The following is a 19,848-nucleotide window of genomic DNA, read 5'->3' as shown; positions in this document are numbered from 1 at the left end:
TAATTATGACGTCTGGCAAGGCTATTTTATTATTTTTCTGTGACGCCTTCCAAGAAAAACAAAATTGGATTTTTGACAGTTACAGTAGATAAATGTTCTAATTTCAACCTTATTCTATCGTTTTGTGATCAATTGGTGAATGCTAAAAGATCGATATAGTTAAAACTATATATAGAATGAAATTCAAAACAGTGTGGCTGTGGCCATTGATTGACACATTAAATTCATCCATTGACTGGGACAATTTAGTTGAACGTTTGTATGTAACGACCACTGCTCACTATGTACTTTTTAAAGACGCTTAAACTATGGGGTCACCAAAGGTTCTCAACACCTTAATAAAGTAATTCGAAAAACTAATCAGAAATAACACGATGTTTTGATTTATATCAATTATATAAATCAAAACATAAAAGTTATTCCTGATTAATTTTTTGAATTATTTTATAATTAAAGGCGTTAAGAAACCTTTGGTGACCCCACAGTTTAAATGTCTATCGTAGGTACGTCGTGAACAGTGGTCGTTACAGACAAACGTTCACGTAAATTGTCCCAGTCAATGGATGAATTTAATGTGTCAATCAATGGCCACATCCACACTGTTTTGAATTTCATTCTAATTTTCATTCAGGAGTTACAAGTCCTACACATTTTCAATTAATAATGAATATGTCAGAAATTATAGCTACCACTGGGATCGTGCTTATAAAAAGCAACACAAGAAGGGCGCCACATGTGAATCAGGAAACGATTAGTCTTCTGAAGCACACAAAAACCAATCCCAGTTTTTGGTGGGATTCCAAGTAAATCGCTGTTGTCTTATTCCCGATTGTGTTATTTCTCCTGTCTCGCTTCTTAAGGGTTTCAAGTGATTTCCTTAATTTTTTGTTACCTTAATTTGTATCTTTTCATGTGACTTCGTACGATTGACTAATTAGCGAAAGTGTACTTACATTAGCAACATTGTATTATTATTATTGTGAATATTATTGTTAACACAACGATGTAATGCTGTCTTCTTGACATATAGTCTTCGCTACATATATTTGTAATTTATACGTTTATTCCTTATATCATTAGACGACCATTGCCTCTCTTTTCCTTGTCATAATGGAGCAACGTGTCAAAATACAAATACAAATACAAGCTACGAATGTCAATGTCTACCAGGCTGGGATCCAGCGACTTACTGTGCTACAGGTGGGTTTTTCTATTAACAAACTTTTGACTGATAGGGTTCCAAACAGGGATCAAAAGACTCCTTATGCTATGATTAGGTTTTTTAAGGTACATATAACTTACGAAGACTTTGGTATTAATGCTGGGACACATATGCTGAAAGTTCTACGGGTCGGATGTTATAAATACTACTCGATACTGACGAAATTTTGTTACGTTACATTGATCTGCATTATACTATTCGGCAGATAATTGTGGAGTACTGTTAACATATGAATAAAATAAAACTATGGATATATACGTATAATGTTGTAGTTAACTTATTTTGTGTTTGAGGTTAAAACAATACACAATATATAAAAACAAGATGTAAAGTCATTGCCTTAGAGAATTCTATAAAGCAGAGTTCATTTAAAATAGATGTCAGCAACAATAATAAAGCCATTTCAACAAATCTCCAGTATTAAATTTCTTACAGACAAAATATTTCATTAATGTCCTTTTTGTTCATAGAGCTCAAAACATTACTGTGTGTTATTATATAGCCCTGGATTGCAAATGTTTGGATAAAACATGCATGGTTAAGGTTTAGCCAAGAAAGCACTTCAGATAATACAATCTATAAAGGGATATTTTCATTTAATGAATTAGTTTGTCGACATAATAGTCTAGCTTTTTGGCGTTCTTTTGGCGATTACTTCCAATTTTTTTTCTCGATTTGTCCTACATAAATTGATCAAATTCGACTTATTAATCACACACTTTTAGACTTGATTTATTTTTTCATAAACTTATTAGAGACAACACATCATTACAAACGTCACCATTGTTAACATCAATATGATCAATCAATGTTTCCCCTTCGATTAATTTCAGAAATAAACGAATGTGCATCTAGCCCGTGTCAAAATGGTGGTGTCTGCACAGACTTATTCAATGCCTACAACTGTTCCTGTTCTGCTGGGTATGCAGGAAATAATTGTCAAACAGGTATGTTGAAAGTAAAAGAGAAATACTTATATAGATATAGGAAGATTTGGTTTGAGTGCCAATGAGACAACTCTTCATTCAAGTAACAATTTATAAAAGTAAACCATAGGTCAAGGTACAGCCTTCAACACGGAGCCTTGGCTTACACCCAACAGTACGCTATATAGGGCCCCAAAAATTACTAGTGTAAAACCATTCAAACGGGAAAACCAACGGTCTAATCTTTATAAAAAAACGAGAAACGTGAAACACGTATGAACTTTATGTGTAAAACAATATATATGATAAACAAAATATTAATCTAAGTTGTATATTTACAGTATTTACAATAAACATAAAATTAAGAATGGAAATTAAGAATATGTTAAAAAGACAACAACCCGACTAAAGACCAAATAACAGCCATAGGTCACCAATGGGTCTTCAACGCAGCGAGATATTTCACCACCCGGAGCTGAGCCTCAGTTGACCCCTAAATAAAAATGTACTAGTTCAGTGAAATGAACGTCATACTAAACTCCAAAAAATACAAATGAACTAAAATAAAAAGCCTTCAAAACTAACAAAGGTCAGAGGCTCCAGACTTAGGAAAGGCGCAAAAAAGCGGGTAGTTCAAACATGTTTTTTTGATACCTCAACCATACCCCTATACTTCTAGCCAATGTAGAATAAGGAAACACAAAGCTAAACGCACAGCGTTCCATATGTTTAAAGTATCATGTCTAAATATTTACTGGATTTGAAATTTTATCACATTGAAATACCAATTGAAATATATCAAATTTAGTAATTCATATTTAGAAATACTAGAACATGAATGTACATTGTTTTTATATGTTTATATATTTATATGTTTTACTTTTTATATTCAATTTGCTTTACTAATTAATGCTTCTACTTTCTGGTCTTATACCGAAAAATAGAATGTATGTCACATATATGTTTTCCATGCAATATGACTGTTAATATACTTTAGAAATAGCATTTAATATTACTAACATTGAGAATCTAATGAAATATGTTTGAAATGTATGTTTTATGAAATGTAAGTTATTATGAAAACATTTCAATGTCACTTCGCCGATATTCTTTGATTTATAGAGGTTATACTGTTATTTGGTTTTGTCTTTAATCATTATATTTATAACTCGATCTTTAACTTCTTTGTTTTTTCAATATTTTGTACATGTATTTCATCGAATTCTAACATTGGAAAACCAATTTTTCAATTTGAATTTAAAATTTATGTTTATAATTGATATGGTTATGATTGTTATGTTATGTAATTTCATTTATCTCAAAAGCTATGTGAGATATGTATTATATTATAACTATGACGAATTCAATGTCGGTTTACAATGGGGAGACGATTGTTATACTACAAAAATACATAGATTAACAAAATTAATCACAAATATATGTAAAAAGTTAAATCACAAAAAAGCTAAACTCCGAGGAAGATTTAAAACGGAAAGTCCCTAATCCAATGACAAAATCAAAAGCTCAAACACAGTCTCACTTGTAAGACAGTCGCATCAAATTGCATTATATTGACAACGATGCGTCAATAAAACAAACAGACATAATAGGAAAAACTGTCAAAAATAGGGGGTACACCAGTCATGAAACATTCCGAACAGGACTGTGTTTGTCAGATAAAAAACACTTTTTTATGACTTCTCATTATCATCTTAATTGGTTATCAAAAGTACCAGGATTATAATTTTATACGCCAGACGCGCGTTTCGTCTACATAAGAATCATCAGTGACGCTCAGATCAAAATAGTTAAAAAAGCCAAATAAATACAAAGTTGAAGAGCATTGAGGACCCAAAATTCCAAAATGTTGTGCCAAATACGGCTAAGGTAATTTACTCCTGGGGTAAGAAAATCCTTAAACAATTTCTTTTTTTTCATATACTAGTACTGTTTTTATATATAGTCTTTAGTAGTTTGTAATCTGAAATAGCTAAGCTGTCTTATAATCATATTCATGAATGTAAACTAAACCCTTTCACAAATTCTAGGAGTTGTACGTAGATTGTAGAAACAGAAACATAGATGAGCATGCGTATATACAACTTGATTTTGTGAATTAATATTGTAAGTCTGTTTTTCCTGGACTTTTTATAAGGTGAGATTTTGAGGTTAAGATAATGACTAATAACAATAATTGCATAATGATTTATCTCTGAGTTGCATAATGATTTCATAATGATTTCATAATTGCATAATGATTTAATTTTTAGCCATGGCGTTGTCAGTTTGTTTTAGATTTATGAGTTTGACTGTCCCTTTGGTATCTTTCGTCCCTCTTTTATCACTACAAGAACATCTTTTATCAACATGATTTTTCAGTTGTCATGCTTTTTTTTTATGCTCCATCGGTTTTGAAATTTGTTGTTGTTATACGGCAATCAACAACGGACGTATTGACCACACTGGAGTTGTAAGTTTGTAAACTTTTACACGAAACAACACCTTTGACCTGCTTTATTTATCTTGTATTTACAAAAAAATGATATATCTTCATTATTGACAACAGAATTTTGGTTTTAGTTAAGAATGTTTTGATCTATTTTTTGTGACATTTAATTACAAATTGCCAAAATCTACTCAACTTGCGTTCAAAGTATGCCATAATGTTGTTAGAACTTCAAAGTAGATACAAGGAACTGTCATAGTGTAATATAAAGATAGGACCGGAAAATATCAAAGGGATATTCAAACGCATTAGTCGACGACAAGTTGACTACGCAATGGGAAAAAGCGATTAATAGACAAATACAAATATACAAAACACGATAAAAAATACCCTAAAGACTGGGCAATAAAAACACTACCAAAACCGCAGAAATTAGATGATTTTTGTTATAAATGGCCCTGGTGTGAAATAGAAGAGTGTGATATTGATCACATATTTTTTAAAGACTGGGAGAAATATCTATAGAGCTGTCAATGAGTATTTCTATGTGATGTATATAATAAAAACATTCTTGATTTTTGTTTCAGGTGACATTTTTTTGTGGGACCACATTGAACAACCAGCTACATCGTCAAACAAATGATAGCCTAGTAGAATACTGGAATGATGCTTTAAGGCAGACTAGGGTAATTACGGCGATGGGTGAACGCAATATTTATGTAACAGTTTGACAGTCGATTGCACAAACATATATGCTTACAATAGTTATCAAAGTTACCAGGATTATAATTAAATACGCCAGACGCGCGTTTCGTCTACATAAGACTCATCAGTGACGCTAAAATCAAAATAGTTGTAAAGTCAAACAATCTCACAATACAGTAATTTGATAATACAATTAATATGATATATCCCCTTTTTTATTTTTTTTCGTATGTAAAGCCTCGGTCACACCTTACCGGATAGCACGAACGGACGTCTAACGGTTGAACATAAAAGTTGTCCGTTGACAAAATTGTTATCCATTGGGTTCCGTTGATGTACTGACCAAATAAAACGGACGCGTAACGATTGTATAACTGACACAGACCGGATATGCAACGTACGAGAAACGGAAACGTACCAGACAGAACGGATGTCGAACGTACATCCAACAGACGATTACCGCATAAAATAGACACCTAACGGAAGCGTACCGGATAAAACGGATGAACAAGATATACGGAAAAATTAAAGGCGACAACAATAATACATGTAAATCGCATAAATATTCAAAATGTTTCTATGTAACTGTTTTTGGTTTGTTCTTCAAAATGCTGCCAAAGGGCAGTGTCTGGCCTGAATAAGAGCTGCTTTCATTTACAACTATACCCTATTTTATGATTTTTTTTGTTCATTTAAAGTTGTATAAACATTCGAATTTACATTTGAAGTACCGCAAGAAAGTGAACAATCAGAGCTATATCTTCAATATACTTTATGTATACCTTTTTAATCTTTATAGCAGTCAATAACTCGTGGTTTTTAATTAATTGTACTAAAAGAGCATATTGTTTTATTGTAAACGTGTTGAGCAGTAAGTTGCCAATGGCGATAGGTAAATATGATATAGAGTGAAGTACTTCCTTATTAAGGAGACGAGTTTAACGATGAAATTTTAAATTCTAGCTTTGAAGAATTGTATACAAAATATTCTTAGTGAGCTTAGAAAATGCTTGTACCATTTCAAGAATACAAAAGTTGTTTTTCTTTCGTTTTATGTGTTTGAGATTTTGATTTTGCCACTGGATATGTGTTTTTACGATTTGATTTTTCTTTATAGTTCGATATTTTTGTTATTGTACTATTTGAACTCTGATTATTTTTTTGTAACCTTCAAACTATGTAAGTTGGAATACAAGTTTTAATTCGTATTATAATCAAATTTCTAAAGAGACAGTAGATACCAGGGGAGAAAAATCAAGCAGAATTAGTTTGATTTTAACAATTAACACCATGGACAAAATGACAGACAACGAACAGACAAATCATCAAACCACGACACACAAAAAAACTCAGAGATAATTCTCACTTTAATAGTGGCATTCTTCGTACTACCCGTTCGTTAATGTATTAGGATTACCTCTATAGAAAGTTTACTTATTCTGATTCTTTGTTTTTGTTTGGATATATTTTTGACCCTTTTTATTACCTATTCAACGTTTTTTTGTTCGGTTTTTGGGTTTAAAATATTATGGACTCGAACATCACTGAGGAGATATTAAGTCTCCAAATGAGCATTTTGAAGTAAAATTTGAAATGTTCATGTTATTAATCGATTTCAGTTCCTTAATTCAAGTAATTTACATCTGACATCAAAATCTTTATTTGCGTTGTGTTTTTTCAGCTGAGGTTTCCTTTTTCGTGTACGAATTTATGATTTTTAGCATTTCTTTTTTTTTCTTACTATGAATTACAAAAAACATTTATGTGTATGAAAATTATTAAGGATGTCCAAATGTAGAAAAGCAGAAAGTTTAATAGAAAGGACATTTTTTTCATGTGTTTTGTCATTTGATTTAACCATGTGATTAGGGACTTTCCGATTTGATTTTCCTCTGAGTTCAGTATTTTTGTGATTTTACTTTTTCCAATAGAATCATAATCAATTTTGATTTGGCGAATCAAGTTCAAATTGTAAATGTATCTACCATACAGAAGCGTTTAAAACTTATTCAAGTACATTTTTATTGGTTTATTTAGTATATGTGAGTAGTTTAAATATTTATCTTTGAAGTCTCAAGAGTCAATAAAATTGAAACTTTGATTTAATGCTTATACACGTAAAATCTTATCCATTTGAGAAGTATTGGTGTGAAAGAGAGTATTATTTTTTCCGCAGCTACATCATGTACATTTCATATTACGCATTTATATTTACTTTATTAATAGGTAAGTTTGTTTTACAGTTTTAACCACCATTTCACATATTATTACATTGTTTGTTATTATACTTTATAATGACTTCAAATGTAAATTTCATATCCTTGTGTATTTGTTTAACTGTCTTCATGGACAGAAAAATATCAATGATTTACATTTATCGGACATGTTTTGGTTTACATCATTCTGCACAGTTAAAGTTTTTAAACAAAATAAATCAATGTTTTAATCGATCTTTCTTTTTCTCAAACGAGAAAAAAACACTTCGAAACAAATGTACAATACTGCATATAACATGAGAAAAAGAACAATTTATGCTTTTCAAACTTTTAATTGCAACAAAAGTTTGAATTCTTTTTCAAACACTACTCTATAACGAGTATTAATGATTATTCTCAGTCCAAGAATTGCAAAATCTTCGATCTCTTGTCTTTTACAGTTTTCCATATATTGAGCGACATGTAAACTATCTTACATCTATCCGACCATTGACTTTAAAAAGGTATACTGTAATAGTAAAGTTGAAATCATCCCTTCATAGACTTTACGGACACTTTCACGAGTTGGTTGATCGATATGGAATAACCGTTTCACATATGATATCTGATATGTTTCTTACGTCGCAACTACAATCCCCTTCCCTTTTCATAAATGTCATTGTGACCTACCGAATAAGACTATTCACCGGATTTGTGATAACATTCATGAGCAACACGACGGATGCCACATGTGGAGTAGGATCTGCTTACCCTTCCGGAGCACCTGAGTTCCCCCCAGTTTTTGGTGGGGTTAATGTTGCTCTGTCTTGATTTTTCTATGTTGTTTCTTGTCTACTGTTCTTTGTCTGTTTGTCGTTTTCACTATTTAGCCATGGCGTTGTCAGTTTGTTTTCGATTATGAGTTTGACTGTTCGTCTGGTATCTTTCGCCCTCTTTTAATGTTGTTCCTTTTTTTTTAAAAACAAAATTTCCTTTTATCCATGCTTCTATGTTGAGCGAACAGGAATTCTAACTTCAATGTCCATTTAAGTATCATCTTCGTGATGTGTGACTATGCGGTATGGGCTTTGCTCATTGTTGAAGGCCGTACGGTGACCTATAGTTGTTAATGTCTGTGTCATTTTGGTCTTTTGTGGATAGTTGTCTCATTGGCAATCATACCACATCTTCTTTTTTATATTTAGTAGTGTCGGTTTCTATACAAACCAAATAGTACGAATGCGACTAAAAAAAACCCAACTCAACCAAACATTCATAGCCAAGGCTCAATTTGAGAAAAGCAAACATTATATTGACTAATGTTTATATATTACCCTGTAGAATTATCGAACGCACACTATGCTGAAGTAGAAGCTCCATGGAAAATACAACGACATGAAGCTCATTCGTTCCTTACATCTCCAACTAGAAATAGAAAAAGTGACCCCGCTTGCAATACAAATGAGCTTTATTGTGAAAATAACAAAGACAGCTGTATGGTAAATAATGACTTAAGCATTTGATAGGTTAACTAGTTAGTCTTAGTTTATACATTAGTCATCTACTTGAAAAATTTATATCTTTAAAATTAGACAGCACAAAAGCGGAGCAGATTATAACAGTTAAATAATTGCTATTCAGAAATGCTTTTCAAAAGGTTTGTTCCTATTTGAATTCAACAATAAAGTAAAAACTAAACATTGGTTTAAAAATCTTTCTAATCAACGAATCCTTTCTCGTAGAATTATGTTCTTTTCTTTTTAATGATTATAAGAATACATCCTCTCATGAACGAAACATTTGAGAATTTATCCATTTTGATTTACCAAAAAACAAATATATTGTTTTCAGGAGCACAATGAGCAATCACGGGAGTACTATTGTAACCAGGGTCATACTTGTACCTCAACACAAGCTTGTTACCTATCTACACCCTGTCCAGCACATTACACATTAGGATGTTCAGGTAAATAGCCAGTTTGCGTGACTTTATTATTTTGATTTTTGTGTACATGACATTAAATTTGTCTGATTTTGATTAAAACAAATGTTTGTTAAAGATTCTAATGTCGATATAGCTGTTTTGTGCTGATACAACGTGTAGCATAATTAAATTTATTAATCAAAACTATTTATACATAAAAATAACATTATTGACAATCTTTACTATAAAAAGTTTTCAAATTTATAAATATGTTGTTATGCAAAACCACCAGTTGCACAACATATCAGAGAACATGCAAACGTATGTGTAAATTCCGTTATTCTGCATAGATTAATTAGCTTTTGGAAGCGTGAAAATACGTATTAATGCAAAACCGCTAGTTGCGCAACATATCAGAGAACTTGCCAACCTATGTTTGACCTCCATTATTCGACATTTTTATTTAAATTGATTTTGGTAGCGTGAAAATAAGTAATGCCAATTCATAAATGTTTTGTCTGTCTCAAGACGATCAGTGCCTCTCTTTTCCTTGCCATAACGGAGCCACATGTAATGATACTAGTACTAGCTACACTTGTCAATGTGTGCCAGGATGGGATCCAGCCAGTAATTGTAAGACAGGTATGTTTTATACTGATTGAAAGAACATGTTATTCACCTGTTGGTGACCTTCTGCTGTTGTCTTTTATATGGTCGGGTTGCTGTCTCTTTCACACATTCCGCATTTCCGTTCTCAATTTTATTCAAATATCCATTATCTAAAAGTTGGCCGGTAAATGGCCATTGTTTAAATAGTTGATACGTAATTGTCCACATGTGCATACCTTCGTTCCGTATCGATTTAATTATAATAGATTTAATGACCATTTCCACGTATGAACATGTTCACTACAGTGACTACGTTATCTTATGGATATGTAATTCTATGACTCGTTTTAGTGTTCTATTTCATGCTTTGTGTGTCTTAACGTGTTTGCTTTCCGAGGTTTGATGTTAAACACAACCGATGTCTTAAAATGTTGGCACGCTGTAACTACTTAATTTCTGCATCTTATTACTTAAATTCACATTGAAAACTGATGTTTTTCCTTCATTCTTTTAAAAGTTAATCTAGTAATAAAAGGTATAAACGGATTCTAGTTGCATGTTTAAGATAGAAGACTTACATATCTGCAATAGTTTACACCTCATTATAATTACACAATATGTACTTATCCATTAAATCTATTCATTGTTTTATAGATTATAACGAATGCCAGGTTGTACCATGTTTAAATGGAGGGTCGTGTAACAATCTATTCAATAATTTCACGTGCAACTGTTCCGACAGATATGAAGGACGTGTGTGTGAAAAAGGTTTGATTAAATAGATTTTTACTTTAGATTATTGTATTTTAGCTCGTCAATTATACAATGTTAATTATAATCAATCACGCAGGAAGTACGTTTCATAGCAGTAATAAAATCTATTCAAAAATACTACCTTCCAAATAAACACTGACTGTGCCATGTTGTCCGCGTTCTCCATATTAACATACTGATGATAAGTTCAAATGAAAACGTTATGGACATAAATAATATTGAAAATATAATAAAAATAGAATGCATCCAAAATTGTCATAGCAATCACTGAGGACAATAAACTACATTTATTTTGTGTAAAATTAACTGAAATTTGCGCACCAAACTCACTTAATTTTTCTATGGTCAGTAAAAGAGGGACAACAGATACTTGAGGGACAGTCAAACTCATAAATCGAAAATAAACTGACAACGCCATGGCTAAAAATGGAAAGGACAACAAACAATTATAGTACACATGACACAACATAGAAAACTAGAGAATAAACAATACGAACCCCACCAAAAACTAGGGTCGATCTCAGGTGATCCGGAAGGGTAAGCAGATCCTGTTCCACAAGTGACACCCGTCGTGTTGCTTATGAGATAACAAATCTGGTAAATAGTCTAATTCGGTAGGTCACATTTATGAAAGGGAAGGGGATTGTAGTTACGACGTATGTAAACGTATATTAGAAAAATGCTAATGCTAGTTCTACTTCTGACGTTAACCAGCTGTATATGACTCATCAATGGTGCGCAAATAAAAAAAAAGTCGGGAAGGCGAATCAAACATTAAATGGAATAGCTTTACAAGTAAAAAATTATAAACGAAAGTGCCAAATACATTTATGACCATCTATGACAGTGGGTAGAACAACATGAGGTGTCAATAATTCTAAATTTTCAACAACGAAATGTTTGTGCATGTCAACATAAAGTGCTGACTTCTGAGCTGGTTATACCCTCAGTGTCAAATATCAACTAGCAGTATTGTCAACATGATACTCATCAGTAGTGCTCAAATTAACAATCCATAACTAATCAGTATCATTTCAAGTGAATTGCAAATCATTTCATATAAAAAAAAATCTTCGAAATCATTTATACACGATATCTAAAAATTCAAGATGCTATTATTGAACTATTGTCTTGATAGAATTGTGTTTTGCATCCACATCACATACTACATGAACCTATTTAGCTTTTATCATATGTGTTAAAAAAAAAACTAGCTCTAATAATTGTATTTGGTGTTGTGAAATGCATGGCGGGTAATGCATATACAACATAGCACTTACTTTGTAAACGCACGTGGTCACGCTCCTTTGCAAGTTCGCGCAATTCCTTTAATTTTTTGTTGTTACTTTGATTTGTCTTAGTTAATTGAATATATTTGAATTATGAGATTAAAGTAATAAGTGAATATAAGTTAAACGCATATGGACTCAATGACACATACAATGAAGAGGGGTATAATGGTTGATAATTATAAAGCTTCATGTATTGGTAGACATCTTCTGAGCTAGACTTGAAAGTGATACGCTACATATTTAAAATGTGACATGATCAATTAAAGTACAGGCATCGCGTAATTTTGTTAAATAAAGGAAAATGTAGAGTTTATATAAAATTTATACACGTACAAACGCACAATAATCGTAGACAGTTAATACGATATTGTATAAGTCGCATTCCAGTATAATCATATTTGTTTTAATACTGTATCTCTTGGGAAACGATGTGTCTGTGCATCAAAAGATTTCAACAGACAAGTTACGATGTCAATTGAAATTGTACTTGTTTCAAAGTGTAGGATGCAAAATACCTTGTTAAGCAATATCAGGTTATGATGAAATAACATTTTATACATTTGGTGTGCTCGAAGAACTTACCAACAGTTCCCTTTAGCGCAAAAACTCAAACTTCTGAATGTCAGAACTGTATAGAACTGTATAATTTCATGACTACTTGAAGATATTTTCAAATATGATGAGTCTTTTGTAGACGAAACGCGCGTCTGGCGTATATACGTTTAGTCCTGGTATCTATGATGAGTTTATTTATGACCGAAAGGATCCTACAAAGAATAAAAAAAAGTTTGAACTGAAGTTTTGTTCATCCTTTCTAAACATTTTAAAGTATTCTAGAGTCCATATCATGTTCTGTGCTCATATGTTAAACACAGATTCAGCATAATTTTTTTTTAATGTATATCGTTTACATATAAAAACGTGGGATGTGATTGCCAATAAGACAACTCTTCACAAGAAACCAAATGACACAGACATTAACAACTATATGTCACCGTACGGCCTTCAAAAATGAGCAAATACCACACAGCATAGTCAGTTACTCTGGCCCTGAAATGATAAATATGTAAAAAAAAAATCAAACGAGAAAACTAATGGCTAAATTTATGTAGAATTTTTTTATTTACGAAAAAACGAATATGTAACATAGAAACACACGACAACCTCTGAATTATAGTTTTTTTTTTCAATAGATTTATTACCCGTTCGTGTGATTTGTTTAACGTTTGTCAAGATAAATGCATTTCAATTTTTACAGACTGTAGACCAGGTCCTGCAGACATTGTATTTGTAGTTGATACGTCTGCCAGTTTGCAAAATGATGTGATCAAAAGCATCGACTTTATCAATAGATTTATCAGCAAAGTTCCTATTGGTCGAAATGATTTCCAAATTGGTGTCATAGCCTATAACATTAATTCCACAGTTCTGTTTGATCTCGATGATTACACATCGGCTACTGTTATGAATGCTGTTTTGGAGACAATCAAGGGGAAAGAAGCCGCAACGTACACATCCATCGCCTTACGACAAGCTCGCCAGGTAAATTTGACAGGTCACCATAAATGCAGTTGGTTTTTTTTATATGCCCGTGATATTTTCAGTGGAGTGAAGGCTATAAAAATTATATAAAAACACATTAAAAACTACTCCACCAACAACAAACATCTTTAGCTTTGTAATGGTATATATGTTAAATTGGCATCTTTATACATGTAGTTAATGTAAACAAAACTGCATAAACGCAAAACTTTGTACCAGGAGCTTTCAATATTTCTATTAATTTCAATATTGCCTGCACATAAAGTGTGTATATCCTTGTAAAAAGTACGAGGCATGCGTCTCCTATCGTGTTTTTCTTTTCATAAATTGTTGCAGTTTACAGCAATCAAAGAAGGGCTTCAAAGTTATTGTGAAACTGCATATTCTAGAGGTGGCGTGAATCAGATGTGAATACTTAAAAAATCCAAATATCTTTTAAGAGTACATGCAATCTAACTCTCTTTCATCTTATAATAGTATTAAAATATTTGACTTTTCTACTCTTCACACAACTATTCCACATTCCAAACTAAAAGACAAATTGAAAGAGCTGGTATTACTTTGCTTCATAAAAAAGAATGGCCAACGTAGATACAAGTATCTTGTCTTAGGTAGGAATAAATCCTACTTTGTAAAGGATCACTCTGATTCAAACAAAAAAATCTCTGAAACTGATATTATCAAGATGCTTGATTTCTTGATTGACAACATGTTTGATACGTTTGAAGGACGTGTTTTTTAACAGACTGTCGGAATTCCATGGGAACAAATTGTGCCCTCTACTTGGCGACTTGTTTCTGTATTATTATTATAAAGATAAGAAGTTAGCGATATCCTTTAATTCTACTTTCCGCGTTATAGATGATGTTCTTTTACTAAATAATTCGAAATTTGTTGACAAGGTGGAACGCATCAATCCCATCGAACTAGAGATAAAGGATACTACAGATACAGTTAAGTCGGCCTCATATCTTGACTTACATGTACATCTAGAAATTGACAATGAGGGTCGGTTGAAAACAAAACTTTACGACAAAATTGTGAACTTTCTATTTCTAAGTAGCAACATTCCAGCAGCACCTGCATACGGGTTATATATCTCCGAATTGATACGATATTCCCGTGCTTGCATTTCCTATCATGATTTTCTTGATAGAGGGTTGCTGCTCACAAGGAAGCTATTAAACCAAGAGTTCCAAATGGTGAAGTTGAAATCATCCCTTCGTAAGTTTTACGGACGCCATCACGAGTTGGTTGACGTTTCACAAAAAGTAAAATCACAAACATACTGAACTTAGAGGAAAATCAATTCGGAAAGTCCATAATCACATGGCAAAATCAAATAACAAAACGCATCAAAAACGAATGGACAAGAATTGTCATATTCCTGACTTGGTACAGGCATTTTCAAATGTAGAAAATGGTGGATTAAACCTGGTTTTATAGCGCTAACCCTCTCACTTTGATGACAGTCTCATCAAATTCCGTTATATTTACATTGATGCGTTAACTAAACAGACACAACAAATAAAATAGTCAAAATATGGGTACATCAGTCATCATCGTATAACAATTTTAAAAGGAACAATTTAACAGAACATAAAACCATCTATCTACAAACACATTCATTGATTTGTGTGTCTGACGTCAGAAAAGTTTATACGTCACATAGATTTGTCGTTCAATGTGCATACAAACAATTTTAAAATTTACATAGGCAATGTTAGCATTTAGGGATAAAAAATCAAAAATATGTAATAATAAATTTCAGAAATAGACCGAGATTGAAAATAGTCAAAAAGTTATATATAGAATTTATAAGAATCCACAAATTGTTAATTCCACTACGCGATTGAATGATTTTGACGTTTATGGTTCAACGTATTTTGTAATTCATAATAGAAATATATCATAATGACATAAAATAGAACAACATCATACTGACGGGATGTTTTAAAGTACAGAGTCACGTTATAAGAACCAAAGAAATACAAAAAGTCGCATATACAAATCACGCCACCAAAAAATGAAAGACAGTACAAACACATTGAAGAGATGTATAAGTACCGAGCCACGTCAAACGGATATCACATAAAACCATTCAACAGTAAAAGTATTATTAATAATAGAACAAAGACAAATGAAAGAACTATAAAACACGTTGTTAAGATGATAAACAACATCAGTACGCAGAATAAAAAAATCAAAAGTTTTGATAGAACTAATTTCAGAAAAAGACCGAGATTTAAAATTGTCTAGAAGTTCAAAAGAATTTTTTAAGAATCCACATATGGTTGACACCAATACGCGAGTAAACAGTTTCACAGTATTTCAGAAGACCCTCTTTCACTGCGGACAGAATTGTAGTCAATCTAATGGACAATTCTTTAGTGGAACATGAAGATGAGCCAGCAATATACCGTTGTTTGTACGGAATTTTATGAAGCTTTGGTATCCAATACAAACAAGGTAAGTCCTCCGATTTGGTGTTCAATGTAATGTTTATTGAAGCCATGAAGGACTTATGATTTGCTAAAATCTCATCCTTGTCAAATGATATGTCTTTGTATGTGGGAGCACCTGATTGCTTCTTTATACCCAATTCTTTTACAAGACATTCGTAGTAATAAGATTTACATACAAAGACAATATTATTTGAAGCTTTTTCCGCAGGAACAACAACATACTTATCATGAAGAGATGATAGACATTTCATTGCCTCTTTGTCTCTGAAAACAGACTTTGGTCGATCGTTCACAGTTTTTCAACTTGTGAATGTGACGTTTTATCAGAGATCTGATAGTTTTAATCCATTCTGACAAAGTGTCCAGTTCAACCTCTTCTCGCTTAGCCCATGCTCTGTTGTAGTCCTCAATGGAATCCATAATTATTTTGAAGTTATGGTTCCAATTGATTTGTTGGGGTTCTCTAAACTTAGGACCATGAGAAATCACCTTTCGTAGATTTTCATGTTGAATTATGTTTAGATCCCCAGTTATAACATGACCAGAGGGGCTGTAATTATAAGGCGAGTGGGAACAGTCACATGTCGGAGGTTATTTTATGTATTGTTCTAAGTCAAGGTCCTGCAATGCTTGTTTATAGTTAAATATTTTAGTTGCAATTGTTTTGGTGTAACTGTAAGATACAATAGGAACAGACTGATTTTGAAAATAAATAGGAATTTTAGATGTTACCTCCTTGTGATGTAGAACGTTGCAGATATTGATAGTATCAATTGATATCGGATATGTTCCTTACGTAGTTACTACAATCCCCTTCCCTTTCATGAATGTGACCTACCGAATTAGACTATTTCCCGGATTTTTTATCACATAAGCAACACGACGGGTGCCACATGTGCAGCAGGATCTGTTTACCCTTTCGGAGCACCTGATATCACCCCTATTTTTTGGTGGGGGTTCGTGTTGTTTATTCTATAGTTTTCTATGTTGTGACATGTGCAATATTGTTTGTCTGTTTGTCTTTTCCATTTCATGGCGTTGTCAGTTTATTTTCGATTTATGAGTTTGACTGTCCCTTTGGTATCTTTCGTCCCTATTTTACAAGAATGCCATTCTATATGCTAGGTTGGACCACTCTATTAGAGATATTACGAAAGGAAACTCAAACCCTGATATATTGGTTTAACTAGGGAAAATATTCTTTTAATGCAGGGGCTCTGGAGTAAATACAGACATGGACAGTCTGTTTTTTTTTCAATCTTTTAATTAAATAACAAACTTATAATCAAGTTTTGATGTGCAACATTAGGGACAATAGTTGATCAAAAATGGATACCCTACCAGTGAAAATGATGTCTTTCTTGTTTTTGATGCAGTTCTGATTGCACAGTATTTAGTTTCCTGTGTACAAAGCGTTTTGTGTATTGTTGTTTGCTGTTTAGGGATTTTCAGTTACCCTTACATATTTTTTCAGTTTGTATGATATAACAGAGATTATTTTTTATTCATGTTTTATATTAAATCTGCAAGTGTTTCAAGTTGACGATTTTCTAAAATAATCAATGCTACAATTTAAATAAGTTTAAAAACCTATTTTCTAAAGCTTAAAACTTTAAAATGTCTAACCTGGGTTGAAGCAATTACCGATAAGGGAATATCACATTTGTGCTGTGTATTGTGTGTTATCAAAACAAACAAAATTTCTATCGCAGATGCTTACAAGTTATTCTATGGGATCACGTCGAACAACAAGCTACATTATTCTACTACATGACGGTCTATCAACTGACAGGAACGATGCTTTTGAAGAGGCAAAGAAAATCAACGCAATGGGTATACGTATTCTATCAGTCGGAATCGGACAGTCGATTGCATATACAGAGATGTTGACGATATCAAACAGACAGTATTATACATATAGTCCGCATCATTTAGATGATATGTATAATCAAATTCTAAAAGAAACACATCATCCTGAGTGTGCAGGTACTCTTTTAAATATAGAAAAATTAAAATAACTATAATATGTCTATTTAAAATTCATTTTTAATCATTTGTAGTTTTAGAAGGTTAGAAAAATAAATTTGGTATCTTGTAAAGTACTGCTAAAACGTAGCTTTTGGTTGTTTACTTCCAAATATGAACAGGAAGTTAAATACGTGTTCTACTATAGCTTCTATTCAAATTCTTAACTTTGATGTTATGACACCAGATAAGATTACGTTATGTTTTGTTCAATATCTATAGTACAAAAAAGGCAGAAAATACCGATTGGAGAATTAAAGCTCTATGTGTAGGGCTACAACAAAAGAATATCAGAACATTGAACATGACGAAAAGAACGATCATTCCATACAACACTACACAAAATAAATAATCTTATCATATTATACTGGAATGAAATAAAACGGTTTAGATTGTAAATTAAATAATTAGTTTCCTTTAAACGTTACACGAACCCATATGTCCTATAAAGGTAAAATTAATTTTGAATCAAAACATTCAAGTACAATGTTTTTATTATTCGATTTGGACAAGAAATATGTACCCCTTGCAAAGACCCAAAATATATATAATACTATTCATCTATATACTTCAATGAAACAGCAATATACCATTTAAAGCAAATAAAATAAAAATTGTTTAGAATTTTATCTTTACTTATTCTACAAAATAAGATAAAAAACAAAAAAAGATGTTTTCCCACAATTACATATCATGATGATTTGTTACTATTTTTTTTAATGATTTTCTATTTAAGTAACTATACAGTATTTTCTTTACAGATTGCATATTGGAAGAAGAAACACAAATAATCATACTTCTCGACAATAATAATAACCAAACAATAGACAATTACAACGACCGTCGTGCAGGTACACGTAATGTAATAGACAAAGTATTAACGTATAACTCACATGCTGAAATTGGCATGTACTCATATTCTGAAGAACCAAAATTAGTGTTTTCCTTGTCGTGGTCTGCAGACAAAGACAAACGTATCGCAGCAGCACTACAAATTAACGTCGACAACCATATATCAACATCAAATACCAGCCATGCCTTGCAACATGTGAGATTAAATAAACAGTTTACAGCATATAGAAAAATCGTGGTAATTATCTCCAATGGGAAGTGGACAGAAATGGATAAAATAAAGAACGAAGTCTTGTATTCTAAACAAGATGGTTTAGAAGTTGTTGGTGTTATTGCTGGGGAGGACAGTGTGATGGAAAATTATCAGGCAGTTTTGAATGATCCTAGTCAAGTATTTTATACAGAAGATGATAATTTCAAAGCATTAGAGTCGCTCGCTGCTATGACAAAGTATTATTCTTGTGATGATAATATCTTCAGTATACGACAATAACTGTATTATTATTTTTTTAAATTTTAAAAACTTTTTAAGAAAGATTTATTTGTTTTCGCGTAATTTATGTATGTTTGTGTGTATTGTCGACGATATGTTTCGGTTAATAAAAATTACAATCCAAATCGACAAAGTTATTGTCAAAGACACAGCTTAATTTAGATAAATTTCTAATTTTAAAGACGGAAAATATCAACAGGATATTCAAACTGGAAAACAAACCGACAATGCCATGACAATAAAATCCGACTTCACGACCACATGACAAACGACAATTAAACAACGGTATGCAGAACACAACATGGAAAACTAGTGACTGAACAAAATCTGAGGGTCATCTCAGTTGGACAAAAATGGTTTTCAGATCCTGTTCAACAT

The 19,848-nt window shown here is 32.1% G+C and overlaps 1 protein-coding gene across 2 annotated transcripts; it reads left to right on the top strand.

The window, feature by feature from the left end:
- Positions 1 to 5,173: 5,173 nt before the first annotated feature.
- Positions 5,174 to 19,609, top strand: LOC139521948 (collagen alpha-5(VI) chain-like). Of its 2 annotated transcripts, none has more exons than XM_071315765.1 (8): positions 5,174 to 5,280; positions 8,836 to 8,993; positions 9,346 to 9,460; positions 9,947 to 10,060; positions 10,682 to 10,795; positions 13,352 to 13,635; positions 17,813 to 18,086; positions 18,887 to 19,609. In XM_071315765.1, exons 2-8 carry the CDS (start codon positions 8,991 to 8,993, stop codon positions 19,468 to 19,470), a joined length of 1,488 nt encoding a protein of 495 aa, XP_071171866.1. In that variant the 5' UTR covers positions 5,174 to 5,280; positions 8,836 to 8,990; the 3' UTR covers positions 19,471 to 19,609. The 2 variants fall into 2 exon arrangements, with proteins under 2 accessions (XP_071171866.1, XP_071171865.1); XM_071315764.1 differs by lacking the exon at positions 5,174 to 5,280 and adding an exon at positions 7,134 to 7,525.
- The last annotated feature ends 239 nt before the right edge of the window (positions 19,610 to 19,848 follow it).

Source organism: Mytilus edulis, chromosome 4, assembly GCF_963676685.1.
Source record: "Mytilus edulis chromosome 4, xbMytEdul2.2, whole genome shotgun sequence".
Taxonomy (NCBI): Eukaryota; Metazoa; Mollusca; class Bivalvia; order Mytilida; family Mytilidae; genus Mytilus; species Mytilus edulis.
The sequence above is the reverse complement of the archived record's forward strand: the minus strand, read 5'-3'. Positions and strand labels throughout refer to the sequence as shown.